The sequence below is a fragment of the Anguilla anguilla genome, chromosome 14 (genome assembly GCF_013347855.1).
Source record: "Anguilla anguilla isolate fAngAng1 chromosome 14, fAngAng1.pri, whole genome shotgun sequence".
Taxonomy (NCBI): Eukaryota; Metazoa; Chordata; class Actinopteri; order Anguilliformes; family Anguillidae; genus Anguilla; species Anguilla anguilla.
Genome location: NC_049214.1, coordinates 34,559,069 through 34,580,457, shown reverse-complemented (window position 1 = coordinate 34,580,457; position 21,389 = coordinate 34,559,069). Strand labels below are relative to the sequence as shown.

Here is a 21,389-nt window from a genome sequence, read left to right as displayed (position 1 = left end):
CTGTACAAAAGATTAAATACCTAATAATCATTTTATGAGGTAAAATGAACAGATGTCACACAAAGCTATGCTATGACACTGGAATTGAGAGTTCTAAAGCATGGTTTTTAAACACTACAATGCCTGCTGACACCGATCATGCAATTCTAAGCTCACAATATGACATAATTCAACAGGCAGTTCAGTTTGCATATTTTACAATATTTGATTCTTTATGCATTAGCTGTCAGTTTTTCTCTCTTGACCTTTCTTCCATTCAAAGAGGGCTCCACTTGAATGGCCTTTTAATCCAATGCCTATTATGATGTGGAACTGCCAGAGGCAACTGTCAATCTCGCTAAATAGATACGCACAATGGAAATGAAGCCTGGGTGAAGCCTGGGAAGTGTGTCAGTACTGCAAAGTGCAGGGAAGCAAAAATGTTCTCCTATCAGTAATTAGAAGCGCCAGTTATTTTATTTCCATCAATTAATTTAAAAAGTCTAAATGTCGAAACAATGCATGAGAAAGCTAAAACATATAAAAACAATATATAAATAAAGCGTAAAGCATTTATCACCACCTTAAAACAGGCAGCTTGTGTGAAACTGACATGTGTATAATTAATACCATTGTAATAGCAGTGTAATAAACAACATAAAACATGCTATATTTACATAAATGGCTTTGTCAATTGCTTTAGTACTGGGGAAAGTGAATAAGGAACTAACTGCAGAAAGGAGAAACCCTTATGAATATGGAAGTATAAAAATAACATTTCCACTACTCTTGTAATAACAGTGTAATTACGTGACTATAGGGTACAAAATGTAAATTACAATTACAGCAAGCATTTCAATGCTGCTACCAGTGTTATAATGTTAGTATTCGTGAAATGGAGCTTAAGACGCACAGAGAATAACACATGTCTCTGATAGGTTTGAAACACTGCGGACACACTGATCTCAGTCACACCTATTCCCATATTCAGACTCCACGAGAGGTCGATGGCTTCCTACAATGTTTTTTTGTTGTTGTTTTTTTTACTGCAGATGATGGCACAGTATTAACCTGGCAAAAAACGCATTACGTTTTCATTCATCATTATCCGTTGTCCACGGCAACGGCTGGTGCCACTCTTCTCACTACCATGGCCTGGTTCAACTACACACTATGAAGGTTGTCTGTCACTTTCTGGCTGGTCATCAGGAGTTTGTAAGGGAGATGAGCTACAGGAGACGAATCCAGCAGAAGGGGGGGAGGGCTGCTGGAGTCAGCCCCCCCCCCCCCACTTCTAGCTTTCCTCAGACTCACCTTTGCTTCCAAATCCAGAGACTGATGCCAGGAGAGATCAGGGGGATGGAGAGAGGCAAGAACTCAGTCTCATTATTTTACCCTTCTGCAATTATTCTATATTATATAATTTTTTTCAAGCTACAAAATGTTTCTTGTTAATTTCACTGACCATAAAACATTTGAATTCAGTATGAAATGTTATGGGCAAAGCAATAAAATCGAAAACCCCCATGCCACAATAATATATTTATGCAAAATTATTTTGCACCTGAAGCTAAATTAAACTGGAATGAAACTATTTTGAACTCTTTGCCGTTTAAAAAGTTTCCATATTTCTTTTTATTTATGAAATATTGTAAAAGTTAAAATCTGTAAGGCCCCATTGAGTGTTTTTTTAACTGTTTGTGTCAAATTGGTTTGAATTAGTTGTGTGAGAATTATCCACCTAAGGATATGTTGAAAAGTAAAAAGATAAAAATCACAAATAAAAGATTTCTCCCTAGACCTACACGCACACACTCACACTACCCTAACAAATGCAAAAGTACAAAATTAGCTTTATTTCTATAAATATGTCTTAGAATCATATTAAGTACAGGGTAGTTTCATAATAAAACAAACAAAAAGGTTAATCCTGAAGGTTAAACCTATGTGCTACGGAGGGGAGCACATGCATGTCTAAATCTTGGCCAAATCAATAGCAATGCTGAGATTAACACTGATATAAATAATATTGGGGGCAAAACCCAGGAAAAATGGGACTGGGCACCCTTCACCAAAAGTCATACCCACCTGTCCGTCATCCTCCTCTAGCTCCACCTCCTCAGCCATCTCAAGAAGAGCGGGAAAGGAGAACGTTTAGACTGATTTTCACGGGGGCGGCTACTCAACCCTAGGTCTGGTGGGAATGCGGTATGTGCAGGTTTTAGAGCACCCAAAGGCTCAACCACTTCAGTAGATCGCTGTCTTTATCTTCACTAAAACCAACACAGCTTTTCCCGCCATTTCTGAGAGCGGGAGCGGTTTAGAAGGGGGAGGAAACGAGGGGCGGTGAGGCACTACTTCACACTTGTGGTCTCTATGGAGGGTGGGGATCAGGGCAACATGAAACCTAAATTGTCAGTGAAATCAAGCAAAGACACAGAAGTGGACACAGGTCCCTCACAGATCAGCAAGACCAGACAAAATTTCTAGTCACGACACCACAACTGTATATTTGGCTGAGATGAACACCACAGACTCACACAATACTCAGCTCCGTATTCTTAATCTGAGCACTAGAGTTCTGTCTAAATTTCTTCTCCCTTGCGATGAAATTGCTCCAATTCGATTGGCCTTCTGAAAATTCATCAAGGGGAGTGATTATGTACAGTACTGTGGCACTGGATGATGTGTACAGAATTAAAGCACCACAAACTGTTACCACCCAGAAAGGGCCGTAGGTCAGAAGCAGAGAGGACCGAAGGAACACAGGAGCTCAGTATCTGCTGAGTCTGGAGAATCTGTAAGACCATTTTTTCACCGTTTTGTCACGTTAGGCCAGAGGTGATTCAGGGGTGCGGACATGGGGATTACTTAATTAGTAGGGACTCCAGAACTCCACTACTGATGGATGGGTGCTACATTAGTATTCTATTCTAGCCCAAGTTGGGGGTCAATTCCCTTTCAATTCAATTCACTTCATTTATTCAACTGACAGAATTGAACCGAATTGTCCCTGATTCTAGCCTTTACCTACCATGGCTTCCTCTCTTGCCATCTGCATAAGAAAGATATGTAAAGATACAACGATTACTTCCATTCAAATTCCAGGAAGGGAAGATGCAAACAACAGTCGACTCCTCATAGTGAAGACATGACTCCACACAGAACACCAACAGTTTTCACAGAAGTGAGTACAAGTGGATTCAAAGAGGCTCGTAACAAACAAGTAACATGGAAACAAAACAACATGCAAAATACACAAGAGAGCACATTTAAAAACCACAAATAAAACCAACGTCTGCAACGAATATGCTTTTAAAACCGGTTTACATCAGGCGGATTAGCTAAGGGTACGGTTGAAGAGCACATCCACATAAGGCTTGTAGGTATTTTCGGACTAGAGAGCGCTGTTAATGTGATCAAGTGAGTTGCCAAGCAAAAAGTAAGATGACTCAGAGCAGAGCGGGGAGGCACGACCACGGGGGGGGGGGGTTATGTAGTGTGCCCACAGCACATCATAATTATATGAGGGACCGTGTTTGTTCCCTGTGTTTAGTTACATTGTGTGCCATCCCATTCATGAACGTAGTCACCCAGCACGGGGCACTACACAGCAAGTACTCTGCATCATCCACACGCCTGACTGGGTCAACCTGATGCAAAATAGCCCTGCAGAAGTATACATAATGACTGGACTGATTTCCACCATTACAGCACCTGGGTCAGATGCATGCTCCAGACACACTGTCCTATACGGACATTTCCATTCAGGATTACTATGGACAGCCAATGGGGTCAATCAGTAAAAGCAGTAAATCGAAAGGACTCAGCTTTCCCCTCTTTACAAATAAAATGGAGGACAATCCCATTTTAATGTATGCAAAAAAGGAATTAAAAAGCACCCATACATGTCCTATGAGGATATTTTTCAGTTAATTCATTGGAATTTCGATTAATTTCCTGAACTGCCAGAATTACTTGAATTGAAATAGTATTCATCCCAACATTGCCCACCGCAGACATTTGCGAAGTCAACACACAGCTTGCTGTTCGCTAACAGACTCTGCCAGCAGATTCCTCATTGCAATTTCACCACATTAGTGACCATCACAGCCTATCAAAGCCAAGTCACGATCGCTGTTCCGCAGCTCACTGCCTATGATTAACAGCATTGTCTTCATTCATAAAAGATCTCCACTCCACTCCAATTTTCAGTAAAGACAAAGCACAAATATATAAACATGTCAAACATTGCCACCTTCATCAGTGACATGGGTGTTAGAATCAGGGATTCTCAATCTTATCCAGAAAGGGCCGGTGGGGGTGCAGGCTTTTGTTTCAACAAAGCAGTTACACACCTAATTCTATTAATCAAGGTGAAAGCCTGCACCCACACTGGCCCTTTCTGGATAAGATTGTGGACCCCTGTGTAAGATACTCATTACACAGTAAACTCTTCCATGTGATTATCAATGTAGATTTTCAATTCAGCTCCAGAACCAAAAATGCAGTTGACCTCAACCCTGACGCTCCAGTCATAGCATTGACCAAACATTTCTCTCGTCATGAGGACATCCAACTTTACATTTTTTTCTTGTAAACCAGACTGCTGCTCCATGAGCCCAGGTGAGGCTTTGCACCTGGAGTTCTGAAGTGACAACTGACCCCATCCTGCAGAGAACCGCTTTGACCCGAGTGCCGTGAACACAAGGCCGAACAGACGCCTTTGAAAGTCATTGGGAAGAAGCTGGTTTAGGCCACACCCCCACAGAGGACTCCCCACCGACTTCCCTCCTCACCTGCTTGGCTCCCATTGACTCAAACATCTTCTCCAGCTGAACACGTAGCTGCTGCACATTGTTCATGAGCACGCAGGGCTGCCAATCAGAGGGGGGGAGACAGCCAATTAGTTAGACCCTGCAGGCCAGCGCTACCCAGCATGCTTTGCAATGACTTATTTAATGAGCTCTCTTCTAGCCATGAATAAAACTTGCTTCAACGATGGCTTCTTTTAAAAAGCAACTGTCTCTTACATGTAACTGTATGTAACTGGCTGAAGAATTTCTTTGCCTTTGTATTTCATCGTTTTTTTTTTTGTTTTTTTTGTTTTACTATTCAGCGCTCTCGGACACCTTGGTTTAAGAGTGCGAGACAATTGCCGCATTGGTTTGTTGATCATTTGACAAATAAATATGAATAATCCACACAAATACTTACGATCTTTTCTTTGTCACAGTAGGTCGGGAAGCTCTTGGTAAGAATGGCACAGTACTTCTGGAGCACTTTGGCAATGGTCTGTTAGTGTGGGTAGAAAATAATAAGAAAACAAGACAAAGCAACTTATTACCAATAATCATACTTCCTAAAACTGATAAAGCATATGGAAAGCCCTTAATGTACCATTATATCAGAATAGCTAATAGCTTAAAACATAATGTTTGTATATTATTTCAGTTTGACAGGCTATATTTGATTGGGCCAGACTATTTTGTGTGCGATGAAGGATATTTTTTGTGCCTGCAACAATAATAGCTGGAGGCATAACATTTCTGTACCAGCTGCTTTGGAGATATATACAATTTATTTTTTATTTATTCTGGCTTTAAACCACAAACCTGAGACTGCCCTTATACCAGCCATGGTAAAGCCAAATTCAGTTACTCAATGCTCTGACTGCACTGTACTGTAACAGTCTGCAAGTCTGCAGATGAGCTTGCCTGGTCTGGGTTTGGTACTATTTCAAGTCAGTCAATTCTGCTAATTTAACTGGAAAATGCTCATGGTGTCCTCTGAGGACTTTCCAATTAATTAAATTTAATTTCAATTCGCATCCTAAATTGACAATATTGAAATCAAACCGACTCCCAACCCTGGACCCCGCAACCTTGGCAAGAGGGAGGAGTGGCCTGGCCTATCGGAACACTTCAGGCTCCGCCCACAAGGCAGCCTCAAACAGGAACGGTGAAATGGACCCAGACAAGCGCGAGAGTTGGTGAATTATGAGCTGCAAACAACAGAGCCTCGTCTCCCCCGCGCAGTTTACCGCCACCGCCTTTTCCAGCTAAATAGCGGGAAGTGAGCTTGACAGCTCCCCATGAATTTTTCATGGGTGCCGCGCCGAACGCCGTTCCTTCTGAAGGCAAAGTCAAAATGCCCGGAAACAATCCTTTAATAGGTTCCACAGATGTCTCCGGGTGCCCAGTGTGGCCTCGGGCCTTTTGTTTTCATGCAGTTCATTTTTATTTAATGAATACGTATCGAGTCCCTATTATACGAACGCCAAAGCCTCCGCTGATCTCACGGTTCTCCCTCCAAACGCAATTTCCGCAGCCAACAAAGCCATCTCAGTAATGTCAACATCGAAGTACCAGCGGAGCCAGGATAAACACTTCATTTGAAAGACTTTAACGCTGCAGAGTAGACTCCATTAAAGTCAAACAGATCACAACAATTTTTAAATAAGCTTACACTTTAACAAAAATTTTCTTACTCGTGACTGTATACGTTTTTGTTAATAACCTTTCAGAGACAATTCTCAGGGCTCTGATTAAGGATTTTCAAATAATACCCACAATCAAAGTATTACAAATTTCAAATAAATATTTGCCAGCCTCTTAAAGGGCACCTGGGGATGTTTGTTTAAAGAGGTACTCCTCAGTAACCAATCAGAGCTGGGGGGGCTCTCTCAGTACCTGAGGGTGCCACAGTCAGTCACATTTTTATCAGAGCTTTGCAGACACTCCGTACTTTCAAATCCTCTTAGAAACCAGCGCTTAAAGCTTGGTGAACATTCGCAGTCATTAATTCTGGATGTTTGAATTGTACTGCCTTTAACTTATGTTATACCCCCTGCTCAATACACTTGCTTGTGTTTTCATTCTGTATTATTTTAATCTTTAATTTATGTGCTTGTTTTTCTTGCCTCTTATGTGGAAAGTCCATTACATGGGTTAATAATGACAATAATAATAATAAGAATAATAATAATATTACATATCAATATACATCTTTCATTTTCAGGGTATGACAATACAATTGTAATGTAATCAGTTTACAGGCCACAGTGGGGTAGTATGATCCACAGCATTACTGAAATGGGGCTAGCCTCAACGTGTTTCGGGAGTGACGAGGGAGCGGTTACCTTGGCGAATCGGCGGCTGTAATGGGCCATGACCTTGGGGTCGGGACATTCCAGCTTCTTAATGATCTCGAAGCTCTGATTGAGCTGGGTGAAGACGTCCACCACCGAGCAGGAGAACAGGGCGTGCTCTGAGGTCTGCTGGAACTGCAGGAGCAACGGAGGAGGGGGATGGAGGGATGGATGAGAAATAGAGAGGAGGTAGTGGAAAGGTGGGTTGGTGCAGAGACATAGGAGAGATGGAGAAGGAGGAAGGGGGGGGTTAATTTCAACCATGTCTGTGAAGAACCTACAGTGTGGACTCATGCTTAGGAGCTTAGTCTGATAAACCACATTTTGTTTAAACACAACATATCCCCCTGGAATAGAGATCAGGGGTGTAACATGACACCTACAGACAGCACGACAGCACAGACAGACCAGAGTAACAGAAATGTACGGGATCCTCGCTACGTACTCCGTCCTTTCGGTCCCGCTCCAGGGCCCCGTGCATGAACTCCATGGAGACCTCCTCATTCTCATCCAGCCACTGCAGAACAAACTGCAGGAACCAGCTGCAGAGAGAGAGAGAGACGGAGGGAACGAGGGAGATACATACAGAATGAGAGAGAGAGAGAGTAGGTTATACAGGCATCTAGTGATGTGTGAAATGGCAGAAGACCTGGGGGTGAAGACCAGGGCGGCAGTGTTGTGTAATGGGTAAGGAGCTGGCCTTGTAACCTAAAGGTCACAGGTTTGATTCCCGGGTGGGGCACTGCCGTTGTACCCTTGAGCAAGGTACTTAAACCGCATTGCTTCAGTATATATGCAGCTGTATAAATCGATGCAGATGTAAATGCGATGTAAAAAGTTTTGTAAGTCGCTCTACATAAGAGCGCCTGCAAAATGCCTGTAAGGTAACATAATGAATGTGCTGGCCACTCACGCAGGGTAGTCCGGAATGATCCCTTTGAAGGCGGGCAGGTCCTTCACATACTCGTTGTACAGCCACTTGACCTTGAAGTGCAGGTTCATGTAGTCGGCGCTCTTGCACAGCTTGTGCTTCTCGTGCTCTGAGGATGACCAGGTGCTCCATTAATAAACAAGTCACAGACAGACTGGAAAAAAAAACAAATACTGCTGTCCTGGTGGGAGTGTCGACAAACTGAAGGATATTTGTCCCGCTCTACTGCTTTTTAAACGTCCTTTTGTTGCTGAAATGAGAATATAATTCCAGGAAAGAAAGAAAGGACAGCACTCACAAAAACGTTCAATTCCTTTGAACATTTTCACACTGTATTTTTTTTAGAAGCACCAGTTACGTTGACATCGTAGAGGAGAGGGAAATTGTACCACTTGATGCTAACAATCTAACCTTCACAGCCTCTTCCATAAAGTCAGTTAACTCATTAATGTCAGAGACAAGGTTTTGACTGGGTAGGTCTGTTCCACTACAGCCAGCCAACCTGACAAAGGTTAATTGCACCAAACTTAATGATACACTTAATGAATGAACGGAAGAGCTCATCTGTGTGCGGGAGATGTGTTTGTTTTGCGATTTGTCCTCTGCTGATTTGTGGAGGTGCGCACTACACACCCCGATATCCCCATCCTACCATCCTCTTCCAGGACTAGAAAACGTGAGGCATTTGCCTGCATTTAATCTGATCCAGCACAGTATGCTGGCGGAGAAGAGGCGATTCGGGAGCCCGCCCTTTTCTATATCTCTGATCCACAAGGTCACACACGAGCAGAGGAGTCCAGAGGTGAGCTGCTGCTCTTTGAAACACACTTTCACACAGCTCTTCCGAAAGGCTCTTTTCAATCTGTGCCATGAGTGCCTGCCTAACTAGGGGTTTTCTCTGAAACAATTAAGCAGTTTACCATTTAAAATCACCATTTAATGTTTTATGTTCATCTCACTAGAACTTTAGCTTAATTAGAGTTTTTTTACTTTCGTAATTAAGCGCTCAGAATTATGCCCAGAGGATTTACAGCATATAATTGGACCTACAGTACAGTGGTTACTGGACATTACATAATAACTCATGAAAGGCAGGTTTAAGAATGCCAGCCACTATGTGTTTATCCAAATTACTGTATTTTTCCTCACCTTCATTTTTGACACAGAACAATCCCATGGACAATGCAACAACAGCGTTTCTTTTTTCAGTCGGGCTTTAATGCCTTAAATGAGTTTCACAGCAAGATGGAGGGGTGAATAGCAGAACATAAGAACACACAAAGACACAAAGAGAGAGAAAGATCTGGGCAATGGGGGGGTGTGTGCATTTGGAGATGGGGAGGGGTGTAGAACATGAGGATTGAAGACCACTACTCTCTTACCAGCGTAAAATTCATGCCTTCGAATGCGGAACGTGGAGGGGGCTGGAGGACAAATGTGAAAACAAACAGAACATGGGGAAGGAGAGACAGCGAGAGAGAGAGAGAGAGAGAGAGAATGGCAGCGTGACAGGTCATGAGGCGCATTACAGAAGAAAAAATAACTGCATGGGTGTGATCTAACGGCCATGTTTACCAATAACACGGCAAATCTGCACATTAAAACCACTTTAAAACAGGATTGCAATGAACAGCTTCTCCTCCCTGATAAACCTGATCCTTACTTGCGCTGTGAAAAGAGGCAAGAGCTTTCCAGAGCCCTGCGTATTCTCAGAAAAATACTTTAGCCACGCTTTCCATGGAGGAGCCCAAATAAAGCTTTCATAAGCACTGCAATAACACCTTAATAACGATGGAATTACAGTTAATCACTTCTGCCAAGCAAACAAAATGTCATAGGCTGCCATCATCCATCATCACCTTGAAGTATTATGGGATGTCATGCCAGTGTACCTTATGGCATCTATGGTGACACAGCACATCCCAGCAACATCTAAGACTCTTATCAGGTTTTTAAAGTCATGCATCTGCTGTGCTTATGAAGATGTTCTGGAGCAGAAAAACTTAAGAACCAAAGTGAGAGCACAATTTCTCACCCTTTTATCAGACCTATGCCACATTTTAAAAGAAAACATTTTGCAGTTTATTTCCAACTAAACTTGTCATAAGGATAGAGGTAATTTGAACTAAACTAAGTTTAATATCAAAATACTAACCCTAAATGGGAACCATTCTAACTAATCTAAAAGCCTTTTATTCACACTGTCAACCAAACAAGATCTAAGAGGATTCTACAGAAAGAAGGGTTTCAACCTACAGGTGCAAGAAACCTACAGGACTGGTCCTCTACAGCCTGGCTTACCCTTCTCCCAGTGATAGTGATCAATGCTATCCATAACTGCAAGAAAGGTCAGAGGTCAGGGGAGGTGGAGATGAAGAGGCGGTGGACAGACAGAGGAGAAGAGCTGGGAGTGAAGCAAACAAGCACATGGGAACAGGGCTACAACCAGAATGATGTAGGTTCCATGCCCCACAAAACCAATCATCACGCGTGTACAACAAAACCAATCACATTCCTATTGAATAGACACCATGGAAACCTGAAGAAAGGCATGTGTAAGCAGTGGAATATTTCCTTGTCCACATGTGAGGGTCATTACATGTTTTTTGTATTTAACTGTTATTTAACCAGGGTAGCCACATCGAGATTGACATCTCTTTTGCAAGTGAGCCCTGGAGCCTGCATGTCTTTGGACTGTGGTAAGACACTGCGGTACCCAGAGGAAACCCGTGTAAACACTGGGAGAACACGCAAACTCCACGCTAAGAGTATCCAGCAAACCACTGTGCCACGGTGCTACCCATGAATGTGAGCACGTGAAACAATGTTGACGTCTGAAACAACTTCCCCACATGCCAACAGCCCCATATCCATCAACCGGGTGGGTTGTGGGGATTAATCTCCTGATTGTCTGAGAACTCAATAACTGTGAATGAAGATAAATGCATGGCTTCCTGTTGAAAAGCTCAAATCAACACCACACAGTAAAATGTTCACTGTTAAATACACTCTTACAGAGTACATATGGTCCCTATAGGACTCGAATGTACTCTGTTGCAGTTGAATTAACACAGGACATATTACTGTGTAGAAAAAACATAATTATCAATCATAGCAACATAATCCCCTTCAAGAGACATAAATCTAGCCTCACCTTCCATGGCGTACTTCATGTCCTGGGCGAACAGCGTCCACATGACCTCCGCAGAGACCTTTCCTACGTTCAGCTCCTGGGGGAACCTGGGGAGGCAGAGTGAGGGAAGAGCGCTCAAGATGGCGGAACAGGGAACACGTGGCGAAACGGGCACTGACTGTACGGCAAGCGCAGAGAGAACGGCAGCACAAATCCCTGCGCTGGACTGAGAATCGAGCCCTCTGTGCTCTCACTGCATAGAGGCAGAGAGCAGACGTGATTGGCTGAAACAGGGGTTTAGAGGCTGTGCTGTTTGCTTGACACCCTGATCGGGAGAGTTTATTCTGATTGGCTGATGACTGAAGTACAGAGCTCTGCTGATTTGTTGAGGACGGTATCTGCAACCAGGACAAAGCAGTGTATGCAGAGTGGCTGCTGGTAGTGCTAAGAGTGTGTACTGACTGACCCTGACAGTCTATAAGAGTGTGTACTGACTGACCCTGACAGTCTTTAAGTGTGTGTACTGACTGACCCTGACAGTCTGTAAGTGTGTGTACTGACTGACCCTGACAGTCTGTAAGAGTGTGTACTGCCTGACCCTGACAGTCTGTAAGAGTGTGTACTGACTGACCCTGACAGTCTGTAGGAGTGTATACTGACTGACTCTGACAGTCTGTAAGAGGGTGTACTGACTGACCCTGACAGTCTGTAAGAGGGTGTACTGACTGACCCTGACAGTCTGTAAGAGGGTGTACAGACTGACCCTGACAGTCTGTAAGAGTGTGTACTGACTAACCCTGACAGTCTGTAAGAGTGTGTACTGACTGACCCTGACAGTCTGTAAGAGTGTGTACTGACTGTGACTGCTGCAGAGTGTGTACTGACTGGTTGAGGACCGGGGTGTAGGAGTTCCTGTCTTCCTCAATGATGGACACAATGAGAGTGATTAGCTTGGGCCAGAAATCCAGGTTCTTGTGGGTGGGGCCCTGTTCCTCCAATGGCAGCTCCTCTTTGTTCTGAAACACAGCAAACAGAAACAAACTCCTTAGATCAAGGCATTAAATCAAGGCATTAAAAAGTACTGAAAAAAACATACTGGCAAGTCAATGGAAATTCACAGGGATCTGCAGAAGTTATTTCAAATTTTACAAGCAAAAATGTTAAAATTACACCAGAAATTTATCTTACCCAGATCTGGCTATTAGGACTATTGTTCCTTTCAGTTTAATGGGATGCAATTTGTCAGGTAGGGGCAGGTAAATTATTATCATAATTGCTATTAATCAAGAGCAGTAGAAGTACTGGCCCACGTAAAAAAAATAATACATAAGCAAAAGCAGCACTAGCATTGGGAGTACTAGCAGCAGTAGCTGCTGCAATAAGAGTAGTTGTAGCAGTAGTAGTGGTAATATGATCAATATGAAATAATGGAGACAGTAATGAGGACTGTATGAAGTAATTAGACATTATGTAATAATCTAACAGTACAATTCCTGCACGCAATAATATTTCCAGAACTGAACGAGGCTTAAAGCACAAGTACAACAAATACAGTTTATGAGATTAAGGGCCCTGCTCAGTCCTCAGGGCCCCCCTTAAGGACCCCCAGTGATGTGCTCCTGGGGTCCCAGTGTGTGAGTACAGCACTGTTTGAATAGAACGGCACTCACAGGGTCTGCTGCCTGGTACTGGCGGCTGTACAGTTCCTGGCAGTTGTTGAAGATGTACTCGTAGGTGGAGTTGAGACAGGCCTTCACACAGTCACGCACCACCTGGCTGGCCCTGGGGGGGCTCTGCAGTTCCTGGACCTGGTCACAAGGGGGAGACATTGAGCATACAGAACAGACAGAAACACACCCGCACACATGTATGTGTACATACATCCACTCAAGCACACACACACACACACAATGCATACACTGCATACACGCGCACACACACACACACACAGAATGCATACACGCACACACAGAAAGAATGCCTACACACACACAATGCATGCACACACACATGCACACACACACACACATGTACACACACACACATTAAATGGAAACACGACTCCAGCCTCTCACAGAAAGAGACTGACACAAAGGTCTGTTTCACTGCGGACACAGGCTACACTTCTGTATTCTCTCTTTTCCTGAAGTTGATCAAGTCCACTGTTCTTCTTCCTCTTTACAAGCTGCCGTGTTTCTCCTTCACAGAGAGAGCACCGGAATGCGCCTACTTTCATCCTGAAGAAGGTGATGCTGGTCAGCAGGTCCACGGTGGACTTCAGGTCCTGCAGGCGGTCCTTGCTGCTGGCGGGGAAGTTGTTCTGTTCGGAGAGAGGAGGAGGGCAAACAAATACAAATAAAGTATAAAACACACGGGCAAGATGTTTCAATCGCGTAAAATCCTTTAAAATATAGCGGCTGAAAACATTCCACAATCCAATGCTGCTTCAGAGTTAGCTGACAGACAAGCATTAGAGCTCTTGAGTTCTACCTCAAAATAAGTATTTAAAAAATGAGCAGGGATATACTGAGTTCCTAGAAAAGTTAATGAGCGTTAGAAAGCACCCTCCAGGGATTATGTAGAAGGATGCACAAAATCGCGTGATACGGATGGGTTTATAAACACACGGTCTCTGGGCACATTATTGCAGAACAGCTCATAAATAATACAGCGCTGTGTACGTAAACGCGATTACCCAACTACGCGAGGCTCTGAGAACCATGGGCAGGGTGTTTCTGTGTGCGGCTGGGCTCCAACGCCACGTTGTCTACAGCAGCTCCTGGGCAGCAGGCTTCAGGATCAAAGGTGCTTTTAGCGTCACCCAGCGAACCCCCGACCGCGCCTCTGCGACACTGGCTGACCCCCCCCCCACCTCCCACCCCCACCCCCCCTACCCCCGACCCCCCAACTCACCCGGTACGTGGAGAGGTCGATGCGGAGAGAATTGTGCAGCTGATCCAGGAGCTTAACGAACCGGTCTTTCTGTTGAAGGAGACAAAAGAGGAGAAAAAGAGAGATGGAGAGATGGAGAATTAGAATTTAACAGAATGAGTGAGTGGCCGTGGCAGACAGAGAGACAGAAAGAAGGAGAGAGAGAGATTTATTCCTCCTTGGGGGGTTGTTAATATCATTTAGGTAGTTTAATGCTTTAGCAACACTTGTCAAGAAAATTAAGAGCAGTGATTAAAATTTGGGATAGAGAGAGAGAGAGAGAGAGAGAGAGGTGGAAAAAGAGAGAGAGAAACCACTGTCTATCAAGCACATTAACCTAGGAAACATGAAATTATTGAGAAATCAGAGGGGACCCATTCACATTCCCACAATCCCCTCGCACACTTGGCAGCAGTCTCTCGGAAAGCCTCTTGAAACGTTATGGATGCGCACGTGGTGCCCCGTGCCGATGGGATCCCGGAGAGCGCTGGGAAGGCTGGCCGTGGGAGAGCGGCCCCAAGGTCATCCTTAACGTGGGAGCGTCTGCTTTCTGTCGGGGGTGGGGGTGGGGGGGCGGGGACCAGCAGATCAATCCCGCCACAGCATTAAAAATAGGGATAGAAATGCAGACGGCGGTCGATCGGAGCTGTGCGTGGGACACACTGGCAGAGCAGGCTGGAGCACCTGCAGCCCGCGCCTGGTGTCTCTGCATCCGTTATCTACGCCCGCTTAATCCTGATCAGGGTCGCGGGGTCGCCATCGGTATTCACCACAAAGCATGGACTAAGGGAGGGATCCCAAGCTGCAGTAATTCAGGACCTTGGCGTCTGCTGGTATTTGGTGTCTCAGCACTGAAGTGCTTCATTTCCGAGGCCTAGAGCCTGAACTAGCTGCTGATTGAAAGGGCACCACAACAACGCTGCAGACATCGCAGGTCTCCAGGGCTGGAGTTTGAGACCCCTGGAGCAGAGAGGGTTAGAAAAAGGAAGGAAAGAGAAAAATCTGATGTAGCCGGACAGCTCTGGGCAGCGGCGAGGCTAATGACGGAACGCCCCGGCTGCTGGTAACGTTCCGGAATGCCATTAATCTTCCGCCGCGTACCGTTAGCTTGAGCTCCGCTCGCTGAGCCGAAGACGTTAAAGAGGAGGGGCGGCGGCGGCTAACACGCTGAGATGAAGCGCAGTAACTAACGGCAACGCGCACGCCCATGCTAACACACTTCTCCCGCAGAGCGATGCAACTCCACCCAAACCGCCTTCAAGCGATCTTCAAAACGTGGGCAACGGGGGAATGATTTTCACTCCAAATGTTTTGGGAACCTCACACGCATCTTCATGCACCATCTTTTTCCCCAAAGCTAGTTTCCCAAAGCTGACAGCGGCTCTCTGGGGGAATATCCTGGAGATGCTCATTCACACCTTGACATAAAACACAAGCCCAGAGCAGTCAACAGACAGCTGCACTGATTTACGTCATTACATGGCTAATGTGCCCTAATCATGTTGATTAATATTGAAGACAGAAGTTATCAGATGTGTCATGATTAGATTCACAATCGATATTAAAAAAAAAAAAAAAAGATATACACAACAGGATTCATGTTCTATCCTCCTAATTTTTGTCCCCTGTATGGGACATAATTTCAAGAATCCTACCCGTATGTTCTACTATACCGAAACCTACACAACAAGGGACATTCAATAAAAATAAAACCAATTATATTTTAGAAAATATTTTCACTGCAACATTTTTTTGTCATCCAGGACACTTGTGTCATGTCAAACAAATTTAAATACTTTAACGTTTTCAGCAGGGTCTCAGGTGGATTTTTTACACATCCTATATCTTCCATATCTTCCAATATCTACATACCTATATCTAATATCCATCTAAATGAGGGCAAAAGCAATGCCTATCTCATAGTTCACACAGTGTGGTGGGATGGTTAGCAGGTGTAAACCCCTTCTGAGGATGGCCCTACCCCAAAGTTGGAGGCGGAGAAGCGATCACTGGCCGACACGTTGGTGGAGGCGGTGGTGTGGGCGTAGAAGGCGTTTATGTTGGCCAGCAGGGTGCTCATCACTGCAGGAATTCCTGGACACATGTACTTGGAGGAGAGGCAGGCAAAGTGTCTGTGGAAACCAGCAGGGGGCAGCGATGAGCAAGGAGTTCCATTACTTCCCATTCATTTGTGGTTTAACTTGATGGTTCATTTACTCACTCAACCATTCATTCTGTGATTTATTCTTTCCATTTTTTATTTGTCATTCACCATTTTCTCATCTCAATAATTTAATTGATACTTTTTTTAATTAACCCAATCACTCAGTCACTCATTTGTGAAGGAATTAATGAATGAATGTATTTGCACACTCACTTGCAGTTAAGACTAGTGTTTCAGACAGTGTAACGCTTTCTAAAGGAGAAGAGCTAAAATGACCAAACTGTTTATTGCAAATAAGTGATGAAATACATATTGATTTCAGCATGATAACACCTTTTTCACATTTTTAGACAAAGTAGACACCAAATAAATCTCAGCATATGCTGAACAGATCTCTCATTTGTCAGGCAACTTGTGTCAGTGAGCACAGCGAATAAAAGTATCTTTTACATTTACATTCTTTGGATTTGTGAATGAAACATTCCAGCTAGAGACCGTTCCCCAGGACAGGTTTCCCTTCTCTCAGCAGTTTCTGCTCCCAGAAAAAGAGCGGCGGTGTGATCTTCATCGGGAGGACGCGGGGCAATCACAGCGAGTGACCCGCCGTGTCAAATCAATGGAAACCCATCTGCCGAACGTCGGGTGCGAAAACAATCACCGCGCTCGGAGCCCCAGCCAAAAAAAACAGGCGACCCGGGAACAGGCGGCTCGCGATTTCATGTCCGCCGCGAGAAAGCAATCATGGACGTGTTTACACAGGTACTGGAATAAATAAGGGGAGATTGGCAGGGCCAGGCTAGGTGGTGCTGCAGTAAAGCAAGGGAATAGGGGTGGGGGTGGGGGGAGGGGTTTCTGACACAAACATAGATAAGAGGTTTGTCATACCCAAAACTAGAGAGTACCAAACAAACAGAGGTAGAGAGATGGTGGGGTGGGGCGGGGGTTTCACCACGTCCAGACTCACGTCATGGCCTGGTAGATGGACTCGATGCCGTAGCGCATGGCGAACTCATCCACTACTTCCTGCGCCACCTCGTCGAAGTAGACCTTCCACGCGTCGTCGCCCCGGGCGTCGGGGATCTTGACCACGCCCTGCGCCATGATGTCCGTGGTGTGGTGGAACAGGTTCTGGGATACGAGGGCGGGAAAATTCAATCGCGACTAGGCCCACACATCCCAAAAACAAACCTGTGACCCAAATATGAACATCTATGAATGCAGAATAGAGGGAACAGGCCATCTGACCAATCACAATGTACTGTACAGGTGGTATTTGGACACCTCCACCCCACTTGGAGCTCTGCCTCTACTTGATAATCTTCTAAGAGAAACAGAACTCTGACCTAAAAACCATTTCTAGTTTGTGTTGTTAGTGCCTTTCATGAAGCACCCTATAGTGGGAGAAGAGACCATGTGCTAAACTTTTGTTTTGTGTTCATGGGGTCAAACTGAGGATTTTCTTTTGAGTCCCTGGAGCCAAACTGACGATTTATTTTTTTGTACATGGGGCCAAACTAAGAAATGCCACGACTGGCCCACAGTCTACAGTTAACCTTCCACCGCAGCATCCTGTTTGCCAGACGAAGGGCAGGTGCAGGTCAGAGTGCTGGTGGCGTGGGGGCGCAGTGCAGATCTTTACCTCATGCAGGCAGGTGTACTGGACGTGGTATGGGGCCACCTTCTCCTCCCCCTTGATCTCCACGCTGATCTGGAGACGGATGGCCCCGGACACCGCCGACTTGTCCGTCCTCTTCTCTGTGGAACAAACACAAATGCCATGCTGACACAAAGACAGCAGCATCCACATACTGATCCAGGAACAACACCCAAAGACTGATACAGGAAGAGGAATACCGAAATGCTGATCCAGGAACAGCAACACGCATATACTGATCCAGGAACAAAACCCAAATGCTGATCCAGGAACAAAACAGAACTTCATAGGGTAGCAAATACAGGAAGTGACATCACGCAATACGGAATACATGCATATAGTCACAGAATACATGCATGTAATAGATATACTGCATATGAAATGAGCAAAAAGGAACAAAAAATCTAACGCATGTAGTACATTTAAAAAAATTGTACAGCATATTTCTTACAATTTGTAATTTACAAATTAACTTACGCAGGGCAAGTCCAATGGTATATAAATAATTAAATAATAACAGGATCTGTGCATTTCAGCCCACGGACTTGAGATAACCACATTTCATCTGGGTCATTTTAGGGCAATAAACCATCTGTCCCACCCTGCTCATTTCCATGCCAGCAACATTATCACACATTATTACAATAATTTGTATGTGTCATGGAGAGGTCGATTTCCGATCAGGACTGGACCACAATTAAGGAAGGAACCCTCCTACTGGCCTGTTCAGGAACAGAGTGTGACACAGAGTGAAAGGGAGAGGGAGAAGAAGGGAGAGAGGGGAAAACAGGGGGTGAGAGAGGGAGAGGGAGAGGGAGAATGAGTGAGAGAGGGGAACCTGGAGTGGGGGACAGAGAAACCGAGAGAGAGAGCAAGGCCGAGGGAGGGACGGAGGGAGAGAAGGAGCAGGGGAGAGAAAAATAAGGAGCAGGAGAAAGAGATACAGAGTGAGGAAGCAAAGGACAGAGAGGGAGGGAGAATGAGTGAGAGGGAAGACAGGGAGTGAGAGAGGGAGAAACAGAGAGAGAGAGGGAGAGGAATACAGGAAGTGGGGGATAGAGAAACAGAGAGAAAGAGGGCATGGGAGAGAGAGGGAGGGAGAGCGGGTGCAGGAGAGAGGACGATAAGGAGCCGGAGAGACAGTGAGGGAGAGGGAGCGGGGGAAAGAGAGGGAGGGAGGGAGAGCACAAGAGGGGTCACAGAACTGATATCATCGCTCTCCACCGGCAGTCGATCAAAGGCGGGAGCCATTACGCCAGTTACCTAAATCAAGCCCATCATATCCCGCACGGAGAGGCAGGGAGAGGCCGGCCGTAAGTGGTCCTTTAACTCGCTCTCAGAGGTGAGCAGATAAACGGCTTCGGGCGCTCTGCGACCATAAATCCACAGGCACCGCGTATGCAGAAGAGGACATCTTCAAAAGGCACGTATGGGGAAGGTGAAGAGACCGGCGGTTTTAAACACAGACTCGCCGCGAACGAGATGGTCCATTATCTACGCCCGCTCATTCCTGGTCAGGGTCACGGGAGGCGCTGGAGCCTATCCCAGCATGCATTGGGCAGGAGGCAGAAATACACCCTGGACAGTTCATCAGCGCAGCACAGAGCACATGCACCATTCACTCACACACTCATATCTAGGGGCAATTTAGACTCTCCAGTCAACTTAGCCTGCATGTCTTTGGACTGTGGGAGGAAACAGGAGTACCCAGAGGAGAACATGCAAACGCCACACAGAAAGGCCCTGGCCGGGATTAGAACCAAGGACAATGCTACCCACTGCACCACTGTGCCGTTCCACTAAGACACGTAATTCAACTATTTAACTGATCACAGGCTTCAATCAAGACCTCAAAAGTAGGATCAGGTGTCTTTGAGCTGGGGCTAAATCAAAAACCTGCACCCACACTGGCCCTTTTCGGATAAGATTGGGGACTTCTGTCAGGAGTGAAGGTTTGCTAGTTGGAGCAGAAAAAATGAAAATTCTTTAGTGGATCTTGGTGGACAAGCACAGGACTGAAACATGGAACTGCGTAGGATAATTAGGGTGTGTTCAGACTTCAGAACAACACAACCACAATGAAAAAGGAACCTAGCCTACGGATGTGACCACGGACTGCTTTTCACAGACTTTGCTCACGTTTCTGTAGGTTATTTTTTTAGCACCAAAAATGGACGGCCATACCGCACGGGTGCGATCGCGAGAGAGAAAGTACAGTTTAGAGAGAAAGAGAGTGACAAGAATAAAGGGGGGGTGGCAGGGACCTCCGGCGTTTTCTTCTGGAGAAGGCTGCAGGCCGGCTCCGGCAGCAACTGGGCGCGATGGATGGGGGTGACAGGCAGTCAAACAGAGCTAATGGAGCGTTCAGGGACAGGACTGCTACGCCCCCACCACCCACCCCCATGCCCCCGCCGAGAGAGGAGCTATTATGAGACAGTACGGTACAGATCGCCAGTGGCCTGCAGCCTGACAGGCAGACGGAGGTACGGGCAGGTGGAGCTGCGGGGATGTGACACAGAGAGGGCGATAGAGGGAAATTAATCTAAATAAATGCATCCGTGCTTTGGCCATAATAGATTTCTCTGGTCATGCCAATTAAGCAGTCAGAATATGAATTTGAGTGGAAGAGACATGGGGAGAGGTGGGGAGAGAGGGAGGGAGGGAGAATGTAGAGAGAGAAAGAGAGACAAGGGAGAAACAGAGAGGGAAGATGCGCAGCACAATGGTTTGGGAGCTGGGCCTGTAACTTAAAGGTTGCGGGATTGATTCCCAGCTGGGGCATAGCAGGTATATCCTTGAGCAAAGTACTAAAGCTGAATTGCTTCAATAAACATATCCAGCTGTAAAAATAGATTGAATGCAAAAATGGAAGTCACTCTGGATTAGAGCATCTGATAAATGCTGTAATGTAATGTAGTGCAATGAAATGGATAAGGAGAGGGAGCGAGAGAGAGAGAAAGAGAGAGAAGGAGAGAGACACAGAGAAGAAGAGAAAGCAAGTGATAAGAGAAAGCGATGGAGCAACAAAGCTGGGATCATGAGCGGTGTCAGACAAGGGTCAGGTGGTGTTATGCTGAAAGTGTCAGTTGCATCTGCCACATGATACTCCATGACCTTGGAACCTCCATAGCTGAGTGCTAAATGTACTGTACATATGAATCCTTTTGAAAACAGACTCTCTTGCTTGTAGATTTTGAGGGAAATTCCAAAGCCTAAATACATTGAATTATGCTTAATTACTAATTAATTGCAGGGGTAGTCAAATGAACAGAGGGCTAACACAATGCACACTGCATAACAGAAACATTTTCGACGTGTGTCCAGATAAAGTCTGGAATTTTCAAAGGCCATCAGGGACTCATTTGCAAACAAAAGACGTGCACTTTGTGTCTGAGTCGGGCGGACAGGCAGTATTTTCCCTTCCTCAAGTGATGCACTCTGGTCAGT

At 45.3% G+C, this 21,389-nt stretch overlaps 1 protein-coding gene across 4 annotated transcripts in view; it reads right to left on the bottom strand.

The window, feature by feature from the left end:
* The window catches only part of unc13bb (unc-13 homolog Bb (C. elegans)), a 62,137-nt gene that overhangs the window by 12,441 nt on the left and 28,307 nt on the right, over nucleotides 1–21,389 (bottom strand). For all 4 annotated transcript variants that reach the window (XM_035392132.1, XM_035392134.1, XM_035392133.1 and 1 more), the window contains 13 exons: nucleotides 17,928–18,043; nucleotides 17,253–17,416; nucleotides 16,106–16,256; nucleotides 14,107–14,175; nucleotides 13,424–13,513; nucleotides 12,864–13,001; nucleotides 12,079–12,209; nucleotides 11,215–11,300; nucleotides 8,043–8,169; nucleotides 7,575–7,671; nucleotides 7,121–7,264; nucleotides 5,197–5,274; nucleotides 4,779–4,856 (listed from right to left, as the gene is read on the bottom strand). In XM_035392132.1, the coding sequence (XP_035248023.1) occupies nucleotides 4,779–4,856; nucleotides 5,197–5,274; nucleotides 7,121–7,264; nucleotides 7,575–7,671; nucleotides 8,043–8,169; nucleotides 11,215–11,300; nucleotides 12,079–12,209; nucleotides 12,864–13,001; nucleotides 13,424–13,513; nucleotides 14,107–14,175; nucleotides 16,106–16,256; nucleotides 17,253–17,416; nucleotides 17,928–18,043 (1,469 nt within the window). The remainder of the gene's footprint in view (nucleotides 1–4,778; nucleotides 4,857–5,196; nucleotides 5,275–7,120; nucleotides 7,265–7,574; nucleotides 7,672–8,042; nucleotides 8,170–11,214; nucleotides 11,301–12,078; nucleotides 12,210–12,863; nucleotides 13,002–13,423; nucleotides 13,514–14,106; nucleotides 14,176–16,105; nucleotides 16,257–17,252; nucleotides 17,417–17,927; nucleotides 18,044–21,389) is intronic.